Below are 25,877 nucleotides of genomic sequence, written 5' to 3' on the forward strand. Positions count from 1 at the left end.
TGCAAGTCTTCAGCAGTGTCTCCTTCTCTCTGCCAGCTTTGGTTGAAGGAACATGTGTTTTATGTTGTTTCTGCCAGGTAAACATCTTTAATGATGACTTCCTGCAGGCACATAAGTCTCGAAACACCTGGGAGAAACCTGAAAACACAGATGAGAACCCTCAGCACAAAATCTAAGCTGAAAAGCATCAGAGGCTGAGCAGACGGAGCACTTCTGTCTTACTCAGACCTTCTCTGGAAACTGGCACTTGCCCATACAGAAAATTACAGGGGCCCTGAAGAACAAAAATGATAACAGGTAAATAGGCTTTGCATTGGTCTTACCCAGAATGGTCCAGCAGTGGCTTACACTCAATCAGTTTATCAAAACAGCTTTTCCCATGTGCAAGGGCTAACAGCTTTGGCAACATTCATCCTCAAGGAGCACTCACAGAGCAGATCTAAGGAAGATTTTACTCAAAAACTGCTCTGGCATCTCCTTACCTAGGAAATGATAGGCACAAGAAACTGGAGAAGAGGCTTAGATGGTCTGTATCCTGACTGGAAAACTGTTTTGCAGACTTGCTCTCTGTGCTGATCTCACTTGCAAACTCATCTTGAGATCTATTAAAAAAAAAAAATCCCCAACATTTATAAAACATCAGAGCAAGTTTATCCATGACATGAGAAACATTCCATGGGTATTATTTTAGCAATGGATCCAGATGGTGATCTACTGCAGCTTAGTAACCAGAAAGATTTTTATGCTGCTGTGAGATAAAATTTTCCCAGGTCTGAAATGAGAGGAATTGACCAACAGTCTCTCTGCAGCAAATAAATAATGCGAAGAGACAAACGGAATATTAATTTTTATGATTAAACGAGTCAACAGGTTAGTTTTAATATAATGTAAATGCAGGTTTTATAGAAGGGATGGTACGTAGCTAAATGCTATGCACCAGTTTTCCATTTCTACAGGGATTTCACTGCACTGTACTTAAAGCCCCATCCTATGTTTCAGCAGGGCTGAAAGCCTGCTAGTGCTTTGAAGGCATGAAAGCAAATGAAATTGAATAGCAAACAAAAAAAGTCCAGACTTGATCAGTGATGATGAGAGAATTCCAACTGGGTCCACTGGGGAGCAATGATCAAGAATTAAGGTCTTGATTTTTTTTTTAAGCTAACAAATGAAGCTTCTTTATTCTACTTAAATGGGATAAGAAAAGCCCTATTAAAGGGAGCTAACAGTTGTACTAATCTGCAAGCCACATCCCTATTGGCCCCAGTAGGGAAAAGAAGGAAAGTCTTCTAAAAATGTTTAACAAAACCCACAGAAAATGAGGAGAGCAAGAGATAACTAAAATGTGCAACTTCGTTTCTGTGGAAGAAGAAAAAAGTCTGTTTTCATAACTGAGTGAAGAGACAGGAGCACAAGGTGCAGCTCTCATCCTTTGTGCTCCAAGCTCTGGAGTTTACAGTCTGCAGCCTGGCTGCAGAGGAGCTCTTGCCAGGTGTATGAAGGTGGCCTGGGGCTCAGGGTTTTGCCCTTTTTTTTTTTTCTTTGGTTTTGACTGAGGATTTGATCCACCCAGGCACCTGCCTTACCAGGATTACTTGCATTTCTGGCATGACTGATCTCAGCAGGTGGCTCTGTGAGGGCAGCGTGCCCATTCCTGGGCAAGCCAAAATATTGGCCCTCTCTGCTGTCACATTGGCAGCCTTTAATGCATGCTCATCTCCATATAAGTATTGCTTAGGCTCCAGATTTGGCCAGTTGTGAGATTACTGTGCCATCTGTAATCTGTACCCTCTCCTGAATCTCTGGCTGGCTCGCTGGCTAAGGGGATCTTCCAGCACTGCTGCTGTATCTCCTCCATGCCCATGTGCTCTTGGTGGCACCACTCAGTGTCACTGACTTGACTCTAGCTGACAGGGAGAACAATAGCTGTGAAGATGTGTCAACATCCCTGGCTGCCAACATGTGGAGGCAGCCTGAATGCATGCCCAGGACTCCTCGGGAATTAAGATGTGGCTTCTAAATCTTGTGGCTCTCTCTGCACAGCCCTGGTGACCTGTGCTGGCTGGATTGGTGATAGAGTAATGCTGTGAGGACACTTTCCCAGGGCTGGTGGACTAATCTCTCAGCAGGGGAGCAGAGAGAGGAATAGCACGAGTGAGATAAGAGAGAAGATCCCTTGGCAAATGTGTAGCAATAAGTTAGGAAGGAGCCATTGCTCTGAGGATTGAGGACAGCATGTCCTCATTAGTCTAAGACACAGAAAAGACAGGGGGTGGCATAGAGTGTGCAGGGACGAAGGATAAAACTTGACCCCATTGTAGAATTACATAAAACAACAGTTGAATCAGAGTCTTACTTTAGTCCTTTTTTCATATGGACCAAGCCCAGCTGTGCATTGATAACCAAAACACAATTTTGTCCTCATCTCAAGTCAGTGTTTAAATGCACGTGATGAGGAAGAACTCTCAGTAGGACCCTGAGCTCATTAAGAAGAGAAGGCTCAAGGGGATTCTTCCCAATCTGTAGAAATACAGAGTGAGGGAGAATAAAGAACCCAAAACCTGAAATACAACAAGTACTGAAATATGGTAAATCCAATTTATACTTAAAATAAAACATATGTACTATGAAAGTGGTCAATCACAGGAACAGGTTGCTCAGAGAAGTTGTGGAGTCACCATTTCTGGAGGTATTTCAAACCCACTCCATGCAACTTTTTGCAAAGTGCTCCAGCTGACACTGCTTTGAGCAGAGGGATTGGACTAGATGGGCTCTAGAGAACCGTTCCAGACTTTTTTTTCCCTTTATATCCCCAATCTCATCATGGATTCAATTGCACCCTCTTGATGAGACCAGTACAGCTCTTAAACTCCTGCTCAGCAAACACATGTGAGATACCCCATGGAGATGCATGTTTTTACATGAAGTTCACAAATCCTCCATGCCTTCCACTTTTAGGTAAACATTTGCCTAAAATTGCAAGCTATAAAGTGCTTCCTGACTTGCTATCAATGATTACATTAAACAGAGCAGCAATGAATTCAAGGCTAAAACAGGGGGTCTTTCAATGAGCCTCAGAACTTCCAGCTGCTGCACACCAACCCCATTAGTGCAGAATTGTGACACAGAATAATGAAGTAATTTATCCAGGCTAAAATAGGTCAGAGTTTTGATAGTGATTTCAGTGAAAGTGTGGTGAGGTCCTTTGGGTTTGGCTATTTTTTTCAAAGAACCAAACCTGATTCCTAGTACAAGGAAGCATGCCCAAGTTACATGGCTCTATATTTTAAATAGAACTTCTTTTTAATAACCTGGATTTAGTGTGTTTTACAATATATTTATTATCTCACACTGTGATATTTTGTAACTTAGATTTTCAGCTAACGAGTAGCTCATCTAATGAAAATAATGATTTTTTCATGCTGTACTACATGGAAACTTAAAGTATTTCAATTAAACAAACCACCTCATTAGTGTGCCTTGATAACATAGTTGAGTTTTCTTTGATATGGTCAGAAATATCTAGCATGCTTTTGGGATGCAATCAAACTCTCCAATAAACTTGTTGCTAAAGACAGCTGCCTAGCACCATGTATTTCTTGAGCAGTCAAATGACCTAGTTTAGAAGTGTTTGAAGCCATTTTATACTCTGGAAGGAGAACAAATTAACCTTGTTTAACAAGTAGTTTTCAATTTGTGTTCAAGGACTCTTCTGCACTCTACCATCTCCGGAGCAGTCGCATGGCCTTATTTCATGTTATTTCATCCTTCCTCTTACATCTCCTATATACTTAATGCTACAGCTTTGGGAAACACCTCTCATCTGCTGCATGGACCCTGGGAGGGGGTAGTGTCATTGCAGTCAAAATGCATTTGAAGCCACAAGTCCTGTTATCTGAGGTCTGTTTCAGTTTTCTTGTACTTTATGAAGAGCTAAAAGAAAATCAGTGCCATTTTTACTTTTCTCTCAGATTTATTTTGCCTGTTCCTTTTAAAGGCTTGTTCAATTGGATATTGCCAAGATAGCAGAGAACTCTGCAGCAAACCCCCAGCTTTTGGTTTAGACAAGACCAAACTGATATTTTTTGCAGGCGCTTTCCATGACTGCAGCTAATTCTGTTGGGATGTGGGGTCAGACCTGTGGCTATTATAAATCAGCATATCTCTGTTCAGGGAGTTGTTTTTTATCAGATGAGGATCTGGATTCACATATCCATAGTTTCTCTGAGAATGAGCATTTCTGGATAACATCCTTTCTATAAGGCTACTGTACATTGAAGTTACGGTGAATTGCTGCCTTTTAGGCTATTCCCTTGAAAAACTTAGTTCAGATTTGGATCTCATTATAGGCAAAATGATTTGCAGAAAATATCTCTGATTGTTGAAAGTAGTTAGCTACTCTCTCATCACCTGCAGTAAACCACACATTTAACACTAGATAGCTTCACCATTTCTAAGTATTCACTATAAAGGAAAAGCAGATGAAAGGCATTTAGTCCATGTGCCAGCTCACCTGTACTAACCTTTCCTGTCACTCTACTCTTTTGTCAATTCCTTCAAATAGGACTTTAGCGCGGCTTTTCATCACAGGCGAAAACCACGTTAAGCAACAAACAAGCAAGCTTTTCACATGCAACATTTAACTGGTGTACTGTTACATTTGGGAAGCTACATCGTAACTCCCCATCTACATTCTTTCTCCCTCAGCAGCAGAACTAAAGTGTACCTTGTTAGTTTTCTATTCAAGTTAATTTTGATGCCCTCTGTTCTCAGTAGGCAAGGTCTTCATCCTGCTGCAAAGAAATACTTACAGCCAACATGCAAGCTCTCCTCCACCTTTGCCTGCCTGTTATAAATCCTAAGTTCTAAGATTAATGTAAGTTGGCAGTGTCCCTTTAATCAAAATTTCATGCTTGTCTTCAATCTCCTCAAAGCACTTAAAATCTAGCAGCTTTAGAAGGGAGAGAATCATTAGTGCTGCTGTCCTCTGCTTCCCAGCAAGCAGGAGGTTTGACCATGGGGTGTTACAAAACTGGGTGTGTTGTGTTGCCCTCCACAGGGCCCTGTTTGGGATCAGCCTGTTCAACTTCTGCTCTTTTTGCTGCTCACAGGGAAGAGGGTGCAGAGCAATCAGAAAATCTGCTCAAGAAGAAGATGAAGCCAACACTTTCATTCAGAAGTTCGGAGCAGGCCCTTCTTTGCACCTGCCATCTCTGTGCAGACAGGTACTAAAATTCACATCTGACTGTGTCACAAATACTGCATTCAGCTGTCTCAGCTTCTGTCACAGGCATATCTGCTGATCAGCCAGTTAGTCTGGGATGTTCAAAAGAGATTGGTTTCCACTGAGCCATTCTGATTCCTGGACCTGTGAGAAGCCAGGCTTGCAGCTTGGCAGCCAAGTGCTTAGAAAGCTGGCTGTGAGCCCCTCTGAAAGTCTGGCCTTAAATCTGCAAATACGCAACTTGGAAACCCCCGTAAGGAGCAGCCAGTCTGATGCCAAGCATAAGCCAAGTTCATCACAGCTTCATGAAAAAATAACACCTTGTGGGATTTTTGTAATGCACAGCAAAGTACAGTGTTGCAGAAATATTTTGTAGGCAGCTTTCTGTGTAGTAACCTGCTGCTCTGCAGGCATGGCTACCTAACGTTGGTCCAGGCATTTCTTTCAGCATAGTGTCACATCTTGTGTTCTATCAGTGTGAGAATTGTTCTGGGCTTTTACCTTTGGAGAATTTGGTTTAATCTGACTTACACAGTAATCAAAATTGAGTTGCAGAAGATCATTCTAGTTATTGGAAGTATTTGCCTAATCTTTAGCGTGTTATAGCCTGGCCATTATCATTTACAGTACATTACAGTTTTAGCTTTTAAAATATCTTCACAGCTGGGCAGTGCCTTGATAGCTCCTGCAGTGAAATCTGGTGTGAGGGGAGTGTAGGCTGTGTACAATAAATACAGTGCAACAGTCTAAAGGGCAGGAGACTTGGTACAGTGAATGTGCAGTAGACCATTGTTTGAAGGTGAATAATTTTACATGTAGCTAGCTATTCAGAACACACATCCAAAGGGATTCTTACCTTCATGTCTTCCTGAAGAATGAAGGCATTTATGAAGAAGTAGGTTAAGGAGACACAGGAAGAAGGCAGGAGGCAGCTCATTCATAGGCTTAGTGCAAAGATATGGATGCACTTAATTGAAGAGGGAAGGAATGATGCTTTCTTCTCTCTTCATATGATGAAAATAAAAAGTGATCAGGATAGATTTTTGTTATCCTCTGGGCATTAAAAGCTTAAATGCAAAATGCATGACTTATTATATCTAGCCAAATCTTAGGGGTAAATAGGCAGTATGGGGAATTAGTTGTTGTTAATTGGACTTCTGAGCTGAATTCCCAGGGTGCTGCACTGCCAGCATTTCCCTTTTGTTTTAATATTGAAACAGGGAGAAGCCAGTTCTATGGTGGATTCATTCCACTATAGAACAGCAGAGCACACTAAATCATCTTCTTCAAAAGAAGTTGCATTTGTTGAATGTAAATATTTTAGGGTTAATTTCTGCATGTACTGTAAAAGGTATTTGTTTCTCCACTGAGCATCTTGAAACTGTAAAGTAAATCTTCAAGTAGCATAAATGGCCTAATTGTTCTGTAATATTTGAAGATATGAATTGCTGTTCCTTAAGCTATTGTATTTAGATCACCTTTTCTATGTAGTTTGGGGCAGTCAGTTCTGCTGCTGGTGAGTTGACCTCTTTTGAATTCCATGGCAGTGAGTGTGCTTTCAGTGATACTAACAAAACATGCAATCTCAAAAATCATACTTCATATTGTTTTATCAAAACTATACGCAGTGTTCCTTCTTTAGAAAGTTTTAACAATAATCACAATAAATAATCACAAAAAAAAGCCCCAAAACCCAAAGATGTCTTCACAGGTTCAGGAGACACAGAAAAAATAGTCTTTGCATCAGGCTTTTGTTCTAGCAGCCAGTCCAGTCTCACATGCTGAAAAAATTGATAAAGTACAAATCCCCAGAGCCAAGCAGAGGCCACAGGTCACACCTCCTTCAGCAGCCTGTTGTAGTTGATGCTCCTTGCACAGCTAACTTTCACTGGTATAATCTGAAAGGAAACCGAGAAGAACAGGCTTCTCTTGCGTGTTCGACTTGGTAAAACATCATGGAGAATGTTCCTAGTGCTCCTGAAGTGCTCAGAAAAAAACAGGGAGATGTTTGTATGAATTATAAACTCCTCAGAAAACTTAAGCAGCAAAACCTTCCTGCACTGTTAATATATCTTTAAATCATTAAGACAAATATAATTTTTTTAAAGATACACTAATGCATTATTGACCTTTCTTCATTCTTTATCTCTCCCCCTCATCCCTGTATGGTCAACATTTGCCATGGTAGGTAGCTCTTCCCATTTTAAAGAACAAAGCAACAGAAAAATGTCCAAAATTCCAGATCCCTTTGACACTTAACCTCTCACTCAGTAGTTTGGTCTCAGTCAATTCAAAGGAGTTTTATTGTTTATTAGACTTGAAATAGAGTCTATCCTATACTTTTCTCACCTGTTCATGGGATCCATGTCAATTTATGGCAGATGGTTTTGAATAATTTCTCATGGAAAGGGGCAGCTACACAGGGCAGCTAGTATTTGGTGTTCATTACTCTCCCAAAACTTGCATAGATAAAGAATTGTACTTTAATTCTCTTTACAGAGTCCCTCAGATTTTATTAAATAGTAACATCAATTACATTTATTTTAGAACAGGGAAGGTTGGACTTAAACCAGTTAGGACTAGTATTTAGGGAACTAGATTGTTAAGGTATTTGGGAGGTAACACTGAGTGACCTGGAGACATTACATTAAAGATATCCAAAATCATGGTCACCACTACCAGTGCCCACACAGCTGATTACATTGCCCTTAATTAAGTGATTGACCCAAGTCTGCCACAGGAAACTCTGGCAGTGAGAGTGCTTTGCCCCTTTGATGCTGGGCACAGGCACATCCTCCCTCTAAGGCAGGGAAAATTCGACCATGCCCCTCGCCTTGGGTGGCTGCTGTTGGGGGAAGGAGCAGTGTGAGGTGATGATCCCAAGCAGCTCTGGGGACATTTCCAGTGTGAGTCTTCCCAGAGATGTGAGATGCCTACAGCATAGAACACACTGCTGGGGAAAGACTGCCTCTATGTCCTTGTTGCCTGGATGGTCAGAAGGCTTAGACATGAGAAGCAGACAGGGTTTAGCTTTATTTGGCACAAAGAGTGAAATGCACTTTTCACAGCCTGGAAGAGCTGTGAAGAGCCCCTTTATTTTTCCATTGCTCTGTGTGGAAGATGCATAGCCCTTCTTATCATGGCTTATCAGGGCTGCACCAGGAGAACTGACGCATGTTGGGGGATGTTGTAGGCCAGGGGCCCTGACTTCAGCCTGGGGCCTGATGAAAAGCAAACGTGAGCTGTCACCATGAAGAATTCACATCCAGCTGCTTGCACTGCCCACGGGCTCAGTATCCTGCTCTGCCTTAAACACTTTCCACAGGGGAGGGGGAGTGCACACAAAGCCTGTTTAATTAGGTGTTGTATAGGAAGGATGAACTCTATCCCAAGTGAGATGGAGGATTGCATGTCTCCTCCAGATGGTGAAAGTATTTTTTGTCTTTAAGGCAGGAGAAAATAAGCAGGTGTGAGTATGGGACCTACCTGTATTGGTTTTAATCAGCAACTTTAGGCAAACTCAGTGTTCTCATCAGAAAAGGGGAAAAATAAACAGCTGAGCACTGTGATTCATTTACACTTCAAATATACTTTGAGTTGGTTATTCCTCAATTAATCAAATAGCTGGTGTATCCCTAAAGTAGTATAAAGTGACACGCTGTGTGAAATCAATTTTCCCTTCCAAAATCATTAAATTCAGTAGCCTGTGACTACATCCCTGCTAATTCTAGTACCAGTCCTTTCATCCTCCATTAACTTTGGCACGCCTAACAGGCTGTCAAAAATAATTTCCCAGAACGTAAATAATTCAGAAATTAAAAATTAATAAATAATAACAGAGAGCTACTGGGAGATAGACTGGGTCAATTAGTCAGCTCTGCATTCTGTTTCTTCGCAGCAGGGGGGCAGCCACATTCGTTACTAGAATCTTTCCTCCGATTCCTAGGTCTGATTTATGGCTCTTCATTACTAGATCCAGTCAGACACAATTACCTCCATCACTATCTCAGTTCCTAACTTCAAAGAAACACACATTTTCTTGTCTGCTTTTTTTCTCCTTGCAGCAGCCTCAGCTTGACGTCCCTGGAATTTCTTCCACGCGGACTAATTAATAAGACTTTGACTTATCATATTCACTTCTCTTCTTTGATGTCCTACCTTAGTCAATCATCCTATTTAATTAGAATTTCAATGATAACTTTACTTATCTCGTGGCTAGATGTAAATTAAAATAACGGGATTTTAATTCTCTTTCTTACAGGGTTATGACATTTTTGACAGAAAAAGTTTCAACCAAATACGATATTATGTACTTCCTATGCTAGGACTGCATTCCACTAAATTGTTTTTCCCTTTGCTACAAAATAATTTTGCTTGTTTAACAAGCTCCACTGAAATGGAAATGAACTACAGCTTCTCATAACGTAATTTGCACAGGTCTGTGTTGTGTAAGGTTATGTTGATAGAAATTAGTATAATCAGATTGTGACACACACCACATAGTTAACACGGAAAGGGAATGGGATTTTTAAGGAAAAAAATCAGCTCTGGAGAGACAGTGGAGCTGAGGACCTCTTCTTTCTACCTTTTTAAACAGCTGCTAATACTTTTCCAAGATGTCTTGGTTCCTTTCCACATTTATAGATCTAAGCCTGTTGGTTGCATCCAAGCAGCACCTGAGGTTGGATTCTGACTTCAGTGAGACATTTGTAAAACACATACTGATACACTGCTCATGAAATGGTATCCTTCCTGTGACTTAACAGGAGCACCACACCTCTCGGCCATCACATTTTTTCCTCTATGCAGCACCCAGTATGTGCTTGCTCACAGACTTGCTTTCCTTCCTATGCCTCTTAGATTTTGCCAGTCTGGACTGGTACAACAGCAAGTGAATATGAGTGAAAACATGTCTCATTTTTCAATTGAAGCTTATTGTGGAGAAAAGCCCTAGAGGAATCCATGAAGAGAAGTTAATGGGGCAGTGGAACCCTCCTGGGGCCTGGTAGATTCCTGGAAGTGGTACAGAAGTGTGAGAGGAAAGTATAAGGGGATCCAGCCAGGCTTATCAAGCCTTTTGCCTTTGGGAACTCTCACTCTTACTCTGTTGGAACTTTACATGTGACCAAGCAAATTGTCATGCACATAGATAGGAGCTTTCAGTAGAGATCAAGAGAGGACCATGTGGAAAAGAAAGGATGGTCAACATACCAAGAATTGGTCTCAAACTGTGAACGAAGCGTTTTTCTGATGCATTAAACAGAATACAGTGACAGCCTACTGGCTGGTGCAAAATATATTCCATTACTAAACTGCCATCAGAGATTATTATCCTTCCAGTTGGATGTGGTGGCAAAGAGGTTTACAGTTTTGCACTGCCAATAAGCAAGTACACCTGGAAGCCAGCCTCCAGTTTTCTCAATGAAAAGGCCCACAACCTCAGGTGCTATGCTTCCACTGACAAGGAAAAAAATGGATTTTATAGGATGCCACTGTTACTTTTCTACATTGTTGGGCTGTGCATTTGCTAATCCATCCCCTTCATTGCATTCAAGGAAAGAAGAAAACGCAGAAAGAGTTAATGAGACGTGTTGGATGTGGAAAATGACTGCTCCCAAAAGAGACGTTTTGGTCCTGTGAAGAGGTAGGAGTAGCAGAGAACATGAATCACTTGACTAATCTGTACAAAATGGGCTTAGTGAGCTTCTGCTTCAAATCTTATCCCCACATTAGATAGCATTAAACCAGTTGTCATTAAGCTAACATTTCCAGATGCTCTGGTGAGCCGTTTGCCTGATAGCCCTGTTCCTCTTAAAAAAAGAACTGAAAATGCTTGAAAAACTAGGCCAGTACATCAGCAGAAGCAAATGGCTGGAATTTAATTGGCAGTTTCTAAAACTTACACAGGTTGAGTTTAGAGCCTAAGTGGAGTAAGTTCAAAAGTGTATCAATACTATTGTCAATAATCAAATAGTTACCTGTTGCACTGACAACATCTAAACTATTCTATCATAATTTAATAGTGTTGTTCTTTAACAATTGGATTCTGTTACCCTTTTATATTTAGGCATGATTATTTAATCTAATTTAATTGGCTTTCTTATTCCCCTCAGGGTTCTGGGCCTAGAAAGTTCATGTTAAATACTCTAATTGCTCTGAAATTTACTTGTCTTCTAAAATATGCTCCTATTTTAAATATACCCTAAAATCTAGTTCATACATATTTTCTCTCCTTTCATGAATTAAAAAAAAATCTGGTGTCCATGATTTGCACTTAAAAAGAGTCAATAATTAACCAAAATAATAATTATAGATTGAAAACAGGGAGGATGCAGTACAACAAAATGTGAGTTACATAAATAAGGCCAGGAGCACACATCAAAGCTTTCTGAGCACCTGCTAATCTCCAAAAGCAGAGCTGAAGCTGCTAACGATGGCAGCAGCAGCACCCTACATGCTTAACGTGTGGGTCCTTGAGTATCACTGTGGAACAGTGCTCAGGTCAGTGGAGTAAAAGAGCATTTGAGGGCTCACAGACAGTGGGCCCAGCCCCATCCTCCTTGCAGATGGTGATTTCCCATTGATGCTGCATGAAGTTTTTGACTGTGCAAGTCAGTATCAATTGTGGCAGCAGCCACAAGTCATTCACACACACCGTGAGAGGGAGGACTTGGTGTGGCAGTGGGAACACCACCACTGCCACCAGAGGCTGGGGAGCAGAAGTGATGGAAAAGTGTGCTTTAAAACCTCTTGGTCTTTCATGTGTCAGAGCCAGGTGGCGGGATGGGATCCAGATCCATTAGTAAGGTCACATATAGATAGCAGAGGCCAGATGCTGATTTCAGAACACAGAGGCAGCTCTGCTCGTCAACATGCTCCTCAACTTGGCAGGGACCCGGGGTGTGGGATGGGAGCTGAAACAAACATCTGGGAGAAGTGTAGTTCAGGGAGTGTTTCTCCTTTCCTTCCTATTAATAAAAAGGTGAGGGGTTGCCAGAGGTACCTTCTGTGTATTTAGATTTTACTGTGGCAGATCTAGCACCACTGGAATGCTGTTTCTGCCTACTACATCCTATAGTCCCTTAGCTCTGGCTATTTCTGTTCTTTTCTTTTCTCAGGGGTCTACTAGAGGCTATTAAATAGATCTCACAGAACATTCTGAGTTCAAAGGGACCCAGAAGGATCATTGAGTCCAACTCTTAAGAGAATACAGGCCCATACAGAGACTGAACCCACAACCTTGGTGTTGTTAGCACCATGCTCACAGCAACTGAGATAATCTAAGGTCAGGAAATGTGACCCAGCGCAGGACACTTGTGCGATGCTGATGGATGGACATGGAGAGGATTTATTAAGGGACAGTTCCGCTAGCTGTGTCCTTTTTTTCCCTATGTTTTTCCTAGGTACCTGTGGCCTGGAAATGGGAGGTTGAGTCAATGGGCCTTTGATCTGACCAGCAGAGAAAGGTTTATAACTTCATGCTCCTGCATGAGCAGATGACACAGTAAGTACAACAAGGAGGTGTCAGGCAAATGTGGGCATTGGGTAGCTCTCCAGAGGGGCAGTTTCCAGAGGGATCAGCCTGTGTGCCTGGTCCTGTGCCCGGGAAGGTCAGTGCTGGTCAGGAGTGAGGGCATCTCGAGGGGAAGGGAGCCTGGCAAGGACAGCCCTGCAGCGCTCCAGGCAAGGCTTTCGAGGGATTCTGTGGGACCAGCCTTTCCTTGTGCAAGTTTTGTGTAAGACACACGGTTCCCAGGTGTGTCACGAGCCAGTGTGCCGTGGAAAAGCCTGCAGGAGTGACTTTTAAGTGAGGGCTTAAACAGCAGGATGGGGAATGGCTTCTGGACCCACAGCTACGTAATTACCATAATGAAACCCTTCTTTTCCAGGACAGAAGCCGATATTTTAGTAAAACAGTTGTTCAGTAAAACACACAATAAATAAAACGGAGTCCGCACGGCGTCCATCGCTCCGGCTCCCGCTGCCGCCGCCGAGCGGCGCCCCGCCCGCTTCAGCCGTACAACATGGCGCCACCCGGCATCTCCGTGCCGTACAACATGGCGCTGCCCACTCGCCGCCCGGCCTGGTAGACGGACCCCAGCGCGCAGGCGCCGCTATTTCTTCCGGCCTCCAGCGCGCCGCTATTTCAATGTTGACCCGCACATTTCCGCTTCCTCTTCCGGGTCCGGCGGCGCCAGGTATGGCGGTGGGCGAGCGAGGGCTGTGGGTGCCCATCCGCCTCCATCCGCGGCCCGGCGGGCGGCGAGCGCGATCCGAGACCCCGAGGGGCAGCGGGAATGGGCCGGCGGCGCTGCTGCTGCCCGCGCGTGGGCTGGAGCGGGGGCAGAGCCGCCCGGCAGAGAGGCCGGGCCTGCCGAGGCCTCCCCGGTGGGGCTCCCGGGCAGGGCCCGCGGCTCCCGGGGCTGCGAGTGAAGCTTTGTTGGCTATAAAATACGGAGCTGCTAAAGCTTTAAGCAGTTCCTTAGGAGAGCAGGACATAATCCAGGCAAGACTGGCATGTTTGAACAGTGTTCGAGTTAGTTCGGGTGAATTTTCATTGCGGATCGCATCGTGCCCGCTGTCAGGCGATTTGTTGTTCTCTGATACAGTTCTGCTGGTGTCGCTGATCAGGAAAGGCTTTAGTTTTATTAATATCGAATCGGCAGCTGCTGGTTCACGTCTGGCTCTGTACGGGTGATCCTGTGAGATGTGAATTCCTGTGTGGGCTTCCAGCTCTTAACTAGTGCCGCTTTGGTTTTGGTTTATGTAGGGGTGAAAAATGGTGCAGCGCCTGACATACCGCCGTAGGTTGTCCTACAACACAGCTTCCAACAAGACCAGACTGTAAGTAAGACCGTGTGTAAGGAAACTTCTGTTGTAAACAGGTGATGCTTCACTTCCGATTGTTACGTTAACTGAGTCTTTCTCTGCTGTGCTTAGGTCCCGAACACCCGGGAACAGGATTGTTTACCTTTACACCAAGAAAGTGGGAAAGGCCCCCAAGTCAGCATGTGGCATTTGCCCAGGAAGACTTCGTGGTGTGAGTATGATTATAAACACCTAAGGGTGTTGCTGTGCTGCAGCGTTTCTTCAGGACAAAGACCCTTTCCAAGTATACAGCGGACCTGTTTATTGACCAGTTCTTGTTGAAATAACCTTTTTCTTTAAAATGTTCAAATCAAATGTTGCAAAGTTTACTGGCAAAATAAGCTTTGGAAGCTCAAACTTTTTGTAATGCTCTTGGTTTGCATTATTATTAAATATAAACTCTCTTTTAGAAAGTCTGAAATTTTTAAAACTAGACAGGGTAATTCCATAGCAGATTTAAAAATATAAATTAGACCTATTAGACTTGCAGAAAAAAAGGGTAAGCCAAGTTTATAAATTATTTAGAAAAAAGGAATTAATGTTCTTATCAGAAGGTTCTCTGGTAACACCATTGCTTTTAACAGTTACAGGAATGCTTGAGTAATGTTGATCTTTGAGCAGTTCCTATCTTTAAAAAAAGGTCTTATTTGTAACCAATTTTTTAATGAACCTCTTGTTGAGCCCCTGTGGTGGAATGAAAAGATCAGCTTAGGAATGCTGAGGATGGCCCATGCAATGAGCTGCGACTTCGGTCACTTTTAGCATCTTGAATTGTAAACTCCAAGTGTTGCTGGTTTTTTTTGTGGGTTTTTTTTTTTTTTTAACTGTGAAAGTGATGTGGGTTTTTACGTGGCAGAGAAAAAAAGTTGCTGTGCCATGACACCCTTGTTTACTTTTCACTGTCTGTAGGTCCGTGCTGTGCGCCCCAAAGTCCTGATGAGGCTGTCAAAAACAAAGAAGCACGTTAGCAGAGCCTACGGTGGCTCCATGTGTGCCAAGTGTGTCCGTGACAGGTAATTCACACAAAGCCAGCTTTGTTCCTCAGGTTGCTTCTTACAGAATTTTTACATCTCTCCCAAACTTTGAAGGCTCTTGTCTGACGCTGGTATGGGGAGATGGAGAGTGTGAATGTGGGGCACGTCAAGCAATGATGTATGTGATTTTTGTCCCTTGGATTTGAGGGAGTTCCCGTGTGTGGAGCGCCTTTGTGGAGACTTTGTGTTCTTCAGGATTTCTTAGGGCACTGTTGCGCTGATACTAAACAGTCTGCTCATGCTGGGTTTTTATCTTTTGTATTGACTTTACTAATAATAGTGAAGATTATTCTGTTCTGTTGTCCTGTTTTGCCTTATGCAGATCTAATTGAATTTTTCACTTCTCTGTAGTGTTTCGGGATTCGCAGGTATTACTTGGTTGTTTGTTAAGCCGCTTTATGTGGTTAAGCTTTAAAATGGCCTTTGCCAGGCCTCACTGAATTCAGTTTTATTGTGTAGCAATTGCATATCCTATGCTTCCTTGGCAAGTTTGAGGAAAAACATGACCATGAGTGTGTCATCTCTGTGAATGGTAAACAGAGTAGATCTCTGGGGTCAGCAGTCTAATGCCAGTTTTTTTTTCATCTGTAGTGCCAGCATTTTTTTTCAGTTTTGGCATGTGTAAGTTCTAAGATAAATTACATTAGGCACCACTGAAGATGAGCTGTTACAGCTGCAGAGCCATAGCATAACTTTTCTGTGTTAAAAGCCACATTTTTTGAGTGTTTTCCGAAACCCTTCATGAGCTTGGTGGGTAGTTTTTAGTGCCTGAGTTTCTGTGCCAAAACCAGAAACTACAGCCACCTCCTTTCCTGTAATGGTCAGGTTTTCTCTTGCACCTGCTTAGGCATCTTTGACAGGTTTGTACTGCAGAAGTAGCCATGTGTACCAGATACTGACAGAAGGCATTTTAATGTTTAAGGTTAAAAGAGTGTGTGTGGCACACTTGTGCTGTTAGCTCAGAACCATCAAATAGTCTGTTGGTATGTGAGTGCTGGTGCACAGATCTGTCCCATCTACCTGGTGGCCCTGCATGTCTTCCAGAAATAGTCATATTTGGGCATGACTTGACTTGCTAGGCTTTTCCTTGTTGATGTGCAAGGAGCTTTAATCCTGACAGGGAAAGTATTCCTGGTTTTGATAACTGGTTGCACATTGTTTCCTGTAGTTCTGAGGAAGAGAGCTGACCACGACTCGTCACACCAATTCTGACTTCAACAGAATTAAATTAATTCTCCAGTTAGGAGTTCTGCTTTTTGCCTTTGAAGTTTGTGAGGATGGTGAATTTTCCCATGATCAGCCATCAAGTATTACCTTGCTTGCCTCCAAGCCACTTACCCTAAATTTGCAGGCACTGTAGGCTACCATCCCCAAACTGCTGCATTCGTGGAGTGCTACTGTCCCTGTCTTTTGCTGCTGGCAAGAACAGCAGTGGGTTCCCTTTTTATGTAACTGTGGAGCTAACACCACACATGCAATGAATGTGGGAGATGGCAAAACTAATTTTAATTTGTCTTATTTTTGTGTTTATACTTTAGTAAATAGACACATATCCTGAAGTAGTTTTTCTTTTCCAGGATCAAACGAGCTTTTCTTATTGAGGAGCAGAAGATCGTTGAGAAAGTGTTGAAGGCACAAGCACAGAGCCAGAAGTCAAAGTGAATCTATTTGTAGTTTCAGCCCAATAAATGAGATCTCCACTTCTCTAGTGTCCTGTCATTCCATGTGTGACTCAAAGCTGGTAGGAGCTGCTGCTGCTTCTCCTAGGTTGTACAGTGCAGAGCTGGGTTTTGCTGCAACAGAACCTGTAGGTCAGGATGCTCTGTTCAGTGCTGCCTGCTGGAAGGAAGTCTGGTTAAACAGGACTCTCAGCTCAGGCTCAGTCATGTAGAGGGATTGGAATAATTTTCAGCAGTGCAGGTTTACTTTCAGCTGCTGTTTATGAAGTCATTGGAGGACCTGGCTCAGAAGAAAGTTAAGACTTTGAAAAAGAAGAGCAAGCAGAAGAGGACAGGTAGTATAAGACTAAGGTAGATTTTTTTTAAATTGTATGTGGTATTACTCCAGAGAGGGTGGAGAGAATAGTCTTAACTTCTCAAAGCCAGTGCTGCAGTGCTGTATCCACAGACAGTTGCCTACTGTTACATCTGGATCTCTGGAAGAAAGCTGCAGCTGCTGTATCCTGCTAGGTCTTACTGGGTCAGCAGTTACAGGTATGATACCAACAGAGCTCCAGGGTGCAGCTAGGACAGACCTTTAAAGGCTTCCTGATTTAGAGTAGCAATTTGAGCTTCTGGTTTTGAAATTTGAACCAAAGTTTGTTGGTTTATCATCAAGGATGTAATGGTAATGTAAAAAGTGAAAATGGCTTTGCTTCATTCTGTTTTGTAGAGAATGGTAAATGTGTCTCTTAATGCTGTCCTGGAGTCTTATAATGCAATCAGGATAATTCTTGCTTTGCCTGTGGAGTGGTATTCCTCAGCCCCAACTCTGAATTTTGAACTGCATTTAGTATCTGACAAGCATCTATTTTACCTGTTTTTAACCAATAACTATTTTTTCAAAAAGTAGTGAGCTCCACCATGAGAGTAAGGAAGGAGGAGCAATAATATCTGAGCACACAGGCTTAGTGGGAGCCTGAGAGTGCCACTTGAAGGGGTTTCTAAGGTCACTGTGGAGTCTGCTCAGGCTGTGGCTCAGATGTGTGCAGGTCACTCCTGAATGCATGCTGCCTTTTTACCCTGCCTAGCTCTGCCAGCTGCAGGCAGCCAAGGGACAGAGGACAGAAGGCTGAGTCAAAAGCCCTTCTGGTGGCAATGAGCTGGTGCTTTGGGTGAGGAACCTGGCAACTCTCAGCTGCCTCCTGGCTGTGACAGCAGGGGGTGGCTCTGCTCCAGGATAAGTGATTTAATACTGTGCATGATGAAAGGAGTTGTACCTCTCCAAGGATTTCTTCACAGTGTCCCACGGAGTTAAAATAATTGTCAATATTTTCCAAATGGATAAATGTAGCTTGAAGTATGTGAAGCATCTCTCCTCAGCTCAGGTGCAAAGGCTGTAGCTCATTAAAGGAGGTTTTGAGCCTAACATTATTACTCTTAATATTTTTGGGTGCTGTTTCTATACTTACTTTAAGGTTAACATTTCCTTAGTTGTCTTACTGTTCCAATGAAAATTTTAGTACTTTAGCATGCTGGAAAAAAAAAAAAAAGAAGCAACTAGGGCAGGTGTGTGCAACCTGCCCTTGTTTTGTATTAAAGACTCTAAAATTAGAGTTTTCCTTCAGGCTTTTGGAAAGAAGTAGAAATGGAGGGAGAATAATTTTGGAATAATGAGGATAAATGTAATAAACATCTGTTGACAGGCACTGCAAGGGAGATTCTTCCAAACAGAAAGGGTAAGACTGAAAACAGCTAGCTGTAAATGATATGATTGCACCAGAAGGCAGCAGTTAAGAGTTAGGAGAAGTGGTATTGCCACTACAGGCAGAAATCAAAGCAGTCCTTAGGCAGTGTTTCAGTGAAATGGTAATAAGGCCTGTAATTATTTTAAAACTGAGCAGTTGGCTGCCGTGTAGGAATGGGGCAGACATTTGGGGAAGTGCAGTGGGCTGGGTAGCATGGCGAGGTGGGTGAGTTCAGCTGGTGCTTTGGGACGGGCTCCTGTAGCCTGGAGTGAAGAGTTCTTCCCCGCCCCTTTCCTTAGAGAGGTTTCCACTCAAAAGGGGGAGTTTTTCTGACGTGATGCCTCGGTGCTGCTTTCCAAAGCGAGCTGAGGACAGAGGCAGAAGGGGCCTGGCTGCGCTGGGCCGATGAGGTGTGTGTACCCTTACAGGAGCGTGTGACATGGGCTGTAACACACGATACCCTGCTTGCTCTCAGCAGCGACTGCTGTCATGTGCCTTTTCCTGCCTGCTCTGTGTGCAGCTGTCGGGGTGTCCTCTGGGTGTGGTCAGGATGGCCACCACATCCCATGGTGTGCCCCAGGGGCATCCCAGCCCCACGCTGCCCTGCAAACACAGGGACTGGGGTAAGGCCTACTACAGAACTTGGTCTGCTCGCCGAGTCTGCATCTCCGCAGCCCGGCTGTGCAAACTCACATGCGGGACGTGGCTTTTCCTTCCCCCCGCCGGGAAACTGCATCACCACAGGGGCGTCCAAAGGGTGCTCGACCCCATGACGGGCAGCGTCCCACCGAGTGGCCAGCGGGCAGTGTCCGTGAGTGACCTGCGGGCACCGTTGTCCCACCGAGTGACCCGCGGGCAGGGCCTGTGGCACCCGGAGCACACGCAGGGCCCGGGGCGGCCACGTGGCTGCCCAGCCCAGGGGCGGGGCCTGCGCCCGGCCACGCCCCCGGCCCGGAGCCAGTACCCAGCTCCGACACGTCAGGGCTGCCGGGTCCTGACAGGTGAGTAAAATGGATTAGACCCTTCGCCGGCCGACTGGCGGCGTTTCCATGTCTTCATGCAGACAAAAAAAAATTTTGAATCTGTCATTTAAGCCTGATCGCAATTTTCTAGTGCTTTGTTTAGTTTGTCTCTTTAGAAAGGGATCCATTTTCCCCTGTCAGGACGCGGCAGCCCATTTCCGTTTCCGCCTTCGTGTCGGTGTCGGTGTCGGAGCGCGGCCGCGGCGGAGGGAGCGGACAGCGCCGGCAGGGAGCAGTGGGGCCGCGGCCGCCCCGGGACCGCACGGCGGCCATGGAGACGCTATACCGCCTGCCCTTCGCCGTGCTCGAGTGCCCCAACATCAAGCTGAAGCGGCCGAGCTGGGTGCACATGCCCTCGGCCATGACCGTGTACGCGCTGGTGGTCGTGTCCTACTTCCTCATCACCGGAGGTGAGGCCGGGCCGGGCCGGGTGAAGGGGAGGCCCCGCTCACGGAGCAGATCTCCCTCGGTCCTGTCCCAGGAGGCAGAGCCGCGGCTGAGCCCGTGTCGGGGCCCGAACCGCCCGTAAAACGCGAGCCCCGGGCATCCCCCAGCGTGCCCGCGGGGTCGGGGCGGCTCTCGCTGCTGCGGCTCCAAGTCGGTCCTTGCTTTCCTCCCCGCAGGAATCATCTATGACGTGATCGTGGAACCTCCGAGCGTGGGGTCCATGACAGACGAACACGGGCATCAGAGGCCGGTGGCTTTCTTGGCATACAGGTAAGAGCAGGGCCCTGTTCCCACCAGCGGCATGCTGCAAATGCCGAAGCTCAAGGGAATAAACCCCTCTTGCCGAGGTGTGCACCCTTCCCTTCCCTTCCCTTCCCTTCCCTTCCCTTCCCTTCCCTTCCCTTCCCTTCCCTTCCCTTCCCTTCCCTTCCCTTCCCTTCCCTTCCCTTCCCTTCCCTTCCCTTTTTCTCTGCAAGGCAGGAGTTGGTTTATATCAGTTCTTGGTTTGCCAAAAACTATTTTTAGTTTTTTATGAAAACCCCACCCAACCAGCATTGAAACCAGTGGAAATCAAACAACTTAGTCCTAAAACTTTTTAAAATGAAAGGTCTGGTAAAAAAAAAATTGGTTTGTGTTGGAGGTACTTATTTTTTTGCTCATTAGGTTGACCTTTATACTGGATGCAGATACATTTGATCAATTTTTGTTGCAGAATATGTAATATTTGGGAAGCTTTCATTTCTTACGTTTTAAACTCTAGTGTATTTGGCACTCAGGTGGGGAAGTTGTTACAAATGTGTAACAACTGGGTCTTCTTAGTGCCCTCGACTTCTATTACTGAAAATGAGCTAGAGACTCCTGGTAACAAACTGGTCTGAAGAGAGTTAAGTCTACTTTTGTAATGGGGGGATCTATGTGTGTGGAAACAAATAATGATTTTTATTAAATACCGAAAAGTTGATTGTATCTGTGAAGTCTGTGACATGGTTGATGTGACAGATTTTGGCTTGGACTAGATGTGTGCTTCAGACTGGGTTGGGTTGTTGCAGTGTTGATGAATCAAGTTGCTGCAGGGAGTTGTTAGCACTGTCATTTGTCAGTGTAAACAAAACAAGAGAAGATAAACTTGTTTGTTTCCAGGATATGAGGCAGTAATGATAATCTCTATTTCTGTATGGTCATCTACTGTAGTTTCATCAATGCTAGTTTTATGAGGTTGCTATTTAGGAGGATGGAAAAATGGCTCAGTGACTGTGGGAAGCAGGAGACTCGTGATCCAGGTGCAATATTCTTTCTGCATCTCGGCTTCCTCACTCTCCATCTCTTTCCACTTGTAAGAAACAAGTGCAGCTGTCTGGGCTGACAGAGAGCCCCAAGGGGCACCCCCAGGCTGGTCCTGCAGTGGATCCATGCAGGCTCAGCAAGCAGGCAGCAGAACATCCTGCAGGATGTGTGCTGGAACCAGCAGGTGTGTTTCATGTGCTGCTGTAGTGTTTTGAGTGGAATTTGTCCTGAGAGGAGGATTGAGACAGTCCTGCCTGAACATGGGGATGGAAATAAGGAGGTGGTGTTGCCATGCCTCGGGACCACCTGTATAACCTGGGACCTCCTTGGACTAGGTGGTTTTGCAATCCAGTGAGCTGGGTGGTAGCTGTTGGTATGCACAAATTTGTATAAATCCTCCTGTGTGCTACACTGGGCACCTTGCAGACTCTCAGTTCTGCACATAAATTGTGCATTAATGTCTTGATGTATAGTATGACATTTATTACATTTTCCTACTTACTTTAGTTAGAAAGTCAGCCATCAAAGTTACTCATCCTGTGTGTTTGTACAGCTAAAGCATGTTGAATAGATAGGGTTTGAAATGTAAATAATTTCTTTAATATTTTTCTGACTCTTTTCACTTTTTTTTCCCCTTTAGAGTAAATGGGCAGTACATTATGGAAGGCCTTGCATCCAGCTTTCTCTTCACAATGGGTGGCCTAGGATTCATAATTCTGGACCGATCCAATGCACCAAACATCCCCAAGTTGAATAGGTTTCTTCTGCTCTTTATTGGATTTGTTAGTGTGCTTTTGAGCTTCTTCATGGCCAGAGTGTTCATGAGGATGAAACTACCGTAAGTGATTTAAGTATCTTTCAGTTTTTATTCTCTTTTGCGGCTTGTGTGTGCTGTGTTAAATTTAAGAGTAACAGAAAGTATTTAGCTTGAATAGAAGTTGCCTTTTTCACTGCTTTTTTTTTAACAAGCTACCTTGAGTGAGGTGGGATGCTTTGGGAGTCAGCTTCTCTAAGATCATGCTGTAGTTAAAAAAGGGTGATGGTTAGAAAATATGATTAGTGAGTCTGATTTGCTCAGTGTACCTTAAAGTTCATTGTATGTACTGGTCAGGTAAGTAGCTACAAAGTAGGGCTTTGAGGAATATGGAACTGTCAAAGTACTGTAGCTTTCAGGCTGTGCAAAATGCAAATGCAGGTTTTCCAGTTCCCCCCCTCTGCTGTATTTTTTGGTCTATTTAATTTAGAATAGCTGAAACCTGATGTTTAGAGTTACTGGTAGGTTATTTCTGGAGTAACTCCATGAAGTGTTGAATTAATAGTGAAAGTCATTCTTCTATTCTTAAATACTTTTTTTGGCCTCTGCAGAGTACTTAAAAAATTGTTTCATAACACACAAGTGATGGTTTCCCTGGCAGCAGGTGTCTGGATAGGGACCTACCCTATGTTTTCTTGCTTCATTGATGCTGTATGGGTTTTTCTGCTTCACTGAGTACGTGTGTGTCTGTACAACAGTTCTCATTCTGAAATTCATGAAAAGAACAGGGCTTCAGAGAAATGGAGGAGAGACAACAGATTTGTGTGAAGTGTCAGAAAAGATCAGGTTGTATTGAATATCTTAACACTTGTAGTTTGCGTAAAGGGCACACATAAAGAACATTTCTTAGGGTATAATGTGGGCTTCAAAAATTCCAAACAATTACCAAAGTTGGATCAAGAACATTACTAATGCATTTTCAGAGTTCATCGAAGAAAACCTACTGAGGATGGAGTGTGTAGTTAAGATGACCAAAGAGCCTTGATCAGCAGAGGCTTTTGCAGTCTTAAATTTTGGTTTAAGATTGTATGTCTCTTGATTTTTGAGGAGTGCTGCCTGTGTTTGCTAACTTTTTGTCTAAATTAATTTTCTTTCTGTAGGGGCTACTTGATGGGTTAGTACCTCTTGTGCTGTGTGAAAGTTCGAGCTGAATTTCCTCCTCTTCACGAAGTGTTTTAAGAAGAAACAGCAAGAAACAAGTTCCATAATCACCATCAACAGCAGAGAGACCTGGCCACGAGAAACAGCTAGGGAAAGAGAGCTTTCTCTGCAAACAAACTGGCACTACCAGTGGCTGATCTGTAGTTTTCAAGCAATGTTTTATCATTTCTGGTGTAGAGCTTTTGAAAAAGAGAAAGTTACGTAGCTGAGTATTTCTTTTATATTCCCATCTCAGTGTGAAGTAGAGAACTTACCTTTAGCTCTACCTGAAATGAGTACTCGCCATTGACGGTTCTTTGTTGCAGGTCTGTCTCCTCTTCCCTGTTTGGGACAATTATATATGTGAATCAGAGAAGAAACACCCAAAACATTGATTTCCAAGTTTTAATCAGAAAATTAGTAATTTTGGATGCTTTACAGCCAGAATACAATGTGTCTGAAATTATTGTGAAGGCATCTTTGGCCTTGATATTAATGCTCTATGTGAGCAAATCCAGACATGCACTGGAAAGGGCAAACTGTATGAATGTGCATTTTTTTTAAGAAAAAGTGTACAAAAGGAGCCAAATAAAACTTATTTTCTAAAAAATTATTTTAAATTTGTGCAACTTGTAAAGCTTTTTCTTGTTTGTATGGACTGTTCTGCATTCAGACATGAGGTGCCATACCATGACCACGTAATTTCAGTTTTGTTTTTCATTGTTGGATAATTACTTTTTTTTTAGTATCAGGGACAAGAAACCTCATTTTCCATGAATTTGTACTGTATGCAAACAACATGCTGTTATCAGTAGCAAAGAACACTTACTTCTGAAGCTGCTGCTTTTTTGTGTGAGGCAAAGTTCCAGTTTAATATGTCTCAATTTTAAAAGATTGAGTGTTGCTGAAATGTTTAATTCAAGTAATGTATTGCATTTTGGGGGAAGGAAAGACCCCTCTGCATCACCATAAATGTATTTTTTTGCAATCCATATGTGTTTGAAGCACTATTTTAATCAGTATAATAATATAAAGTAGAAAAGTTATTTATTCCTGTAATTGTGAAGTAAGCATTACTGTTCACATACTAATCAAATATCTGTGCTAGTTAATCATCTGCTCTCAGGATATGTCACTTCCACTGCCACGTCCTTACGTACGATGTGGCACTTTTGCATCTGTTCATCTTACATGTTTGTCATTAAGATTTAAGGTAGTTTGAGCTGTTTTATGAGGCTCATAACTGCAAATTTTCCAGTCTTATTGACACAGTTGTTTTTTGGTTACTCTGGTTTTGGTGAGACATGTGCTTACCTTCAGGGGGGAGTATTGATATTATGTAAGTAAATAACTGCATCTTAAGTTGTCTTTTTAAATACTCTGAGAGGTAAGTCAAACCAGAAAATTCACTGACTAAAATCAAGACTCTTCTGGCTCAGTGCTTGTTCTAGTGCATCGAGCTTCAGCGTCCCAAGTTTGCAGCTGGTTCTAAATGAGCAGGCTCTTGAACATGATTTTAAAGGCACAGTTCGGTGCCTGTGCTCTGTGAAGTGCCTTTCACTGTAATTGCAAATTTTAATTGTAACTTGAAACAACAATTGAAGTAGACTTAATTGCAAGGTAGAATATAATTTTGGGAGAGTAAAACTAGGTGACTCCCTCTGCAATAACTAAGGCTGAAGGAACATCATGGTCTTTTGGTCACAGACTTCCAGCTAGGTCTGGCATGATCATCTGCCCAAGTCTGGCACAGAGAGAACCAGGACAGCAAATGCAGAGCAGAAGATGGACTACCCAGAAATGAGGCACATGGTAGGTTGGAAGATGGCAGAATGCGCTACTAGAAATTGGTTAATTTTGAAAGTGGTTTGAAGGCTTCTTTGTCACCCAAGGTAAAATTTCTACTGAGTCAAATAAACTGCAAAGAAGAAGTATTGCAGTGTGTTAGATGAATCCCCTTTGCAGGAAAGAAAGGCTGGTATTTTCTGTAATTGTCTGCTGTTCTTTATAGGTAACAGCAGGTGGCCTCTAAAGTAGGGGCTTAGAATAGTAATGTTTCAGTGACTGAAAGAAAACTTTCTGTAACTAGTGACAATATACATCTGTGTTTCATGTTCATATCTTCAAGGTTCAACTGAACTAGATCGTGGGTGAGAGGTTAAAAACAAGGTAAAGGTAAAGCAGAGCTTGCAGGAACACATCTTTGCTGATTAAAACCAGAAATTTGGCCTGCTTCCAAGTGCAACAGAAAGAGTCAGGCTGACGTGTAGAGGTCTTGATTTTCTGGCTGTCTTGATGGAGAAAATACTGAATGCATGGCTTCAGCATAATCTCTGAGAGATGATGCCTAGTCAGTATAGTCAGGAAGATATATATAACTTGTGTAGCTTTTGAAAGTTAGTGTATACATATATGAACCCTTAAATGATTTTATACTTAATCGAGTTAAGTTGAAAAATACATCTAGATGAAAAAGAACAGACATTCGGACTTTTTTTTTCCCCTCAATGCATTTCCCAGACTCCTGCATGTTGTGGGACTGTAACAGAATCATAGAATCATTTAGGTTGGAAAAGATCTATAAGATTATTAAATCCAACTATCAACCCAGCATTGCCAAGCCCACCACCAAACCATGTCC

At 43.3% G+C, this 25,877-nt stretch overlaps 2 protein-coding genes across 2 annotated transcripts; both read left to right on the forward strand.

Moving 5' to 3' along the window:
* Positions 1–13,347: 13,347 nt before the first annotated feature.
* On the forward strand, positions 13,348–16,827 carry RPL34 (ribosomal protein L34). The gene is made up of 5 exons (XM_030947502.1): positions 13,348–13,419; positions 13,992–14,065; positions 14,162–14,261; positions 14,999–15,102; positions 16,701–16,827. Exons 2-5 carry the CDS (start codon positions 14,001–14,003, stop codon positions 16,783–16,785), a joined length of 354 nt encoding a protein of 117 aa, XP_030803362.1. The 5' UTR covers positions 13,348–13,419; positions 13,992–14,000; the 3' UTR covers positions 16,786–16,827.
* Positions 16,828–19,591: 2,764 nt separating this feature from the next.
* OSTC (oligosaccharyltransferase complex non-catalytic subunit) lies at positions 19,592–24,228 on the forward strand. The gene is made up of 4 exons (XM_030947501.1): positions 19,592–19,961; positions 20,175–20,268; positions 21,923–22,120; positions 23,197–24,228. Exons 1-4 carry the CDS (start codon positions 19,823–19,825, stop codon positions 23,213–23,215), a joined length of 450 nt encoding a protein of 149 aa, XP_030803361.1. The 5' UTR covers positions 19,592–19,822; the 3' UTR covers positions 23,216–24,228.
* The last annotated feature ends 1,649 nt before the right edge of the window (positions 24,229–25,877 follow it).

The sequence above is a fragment of the Camarhynchus parvulus genome, chromosome 4, assembly GCF_901933205.1.
Source record: "Camarhynchus parvulus chromosome 4, STF_HiC, whole genome shotgun sequence".
Classification (NCBI taxonomy): domain Eukaryota; kingdom Metazoa; phylum Chordata; class Aves; order Passeriformes; family Thraupidae; genus Camarhynchus; species Camarhynchus parvulus.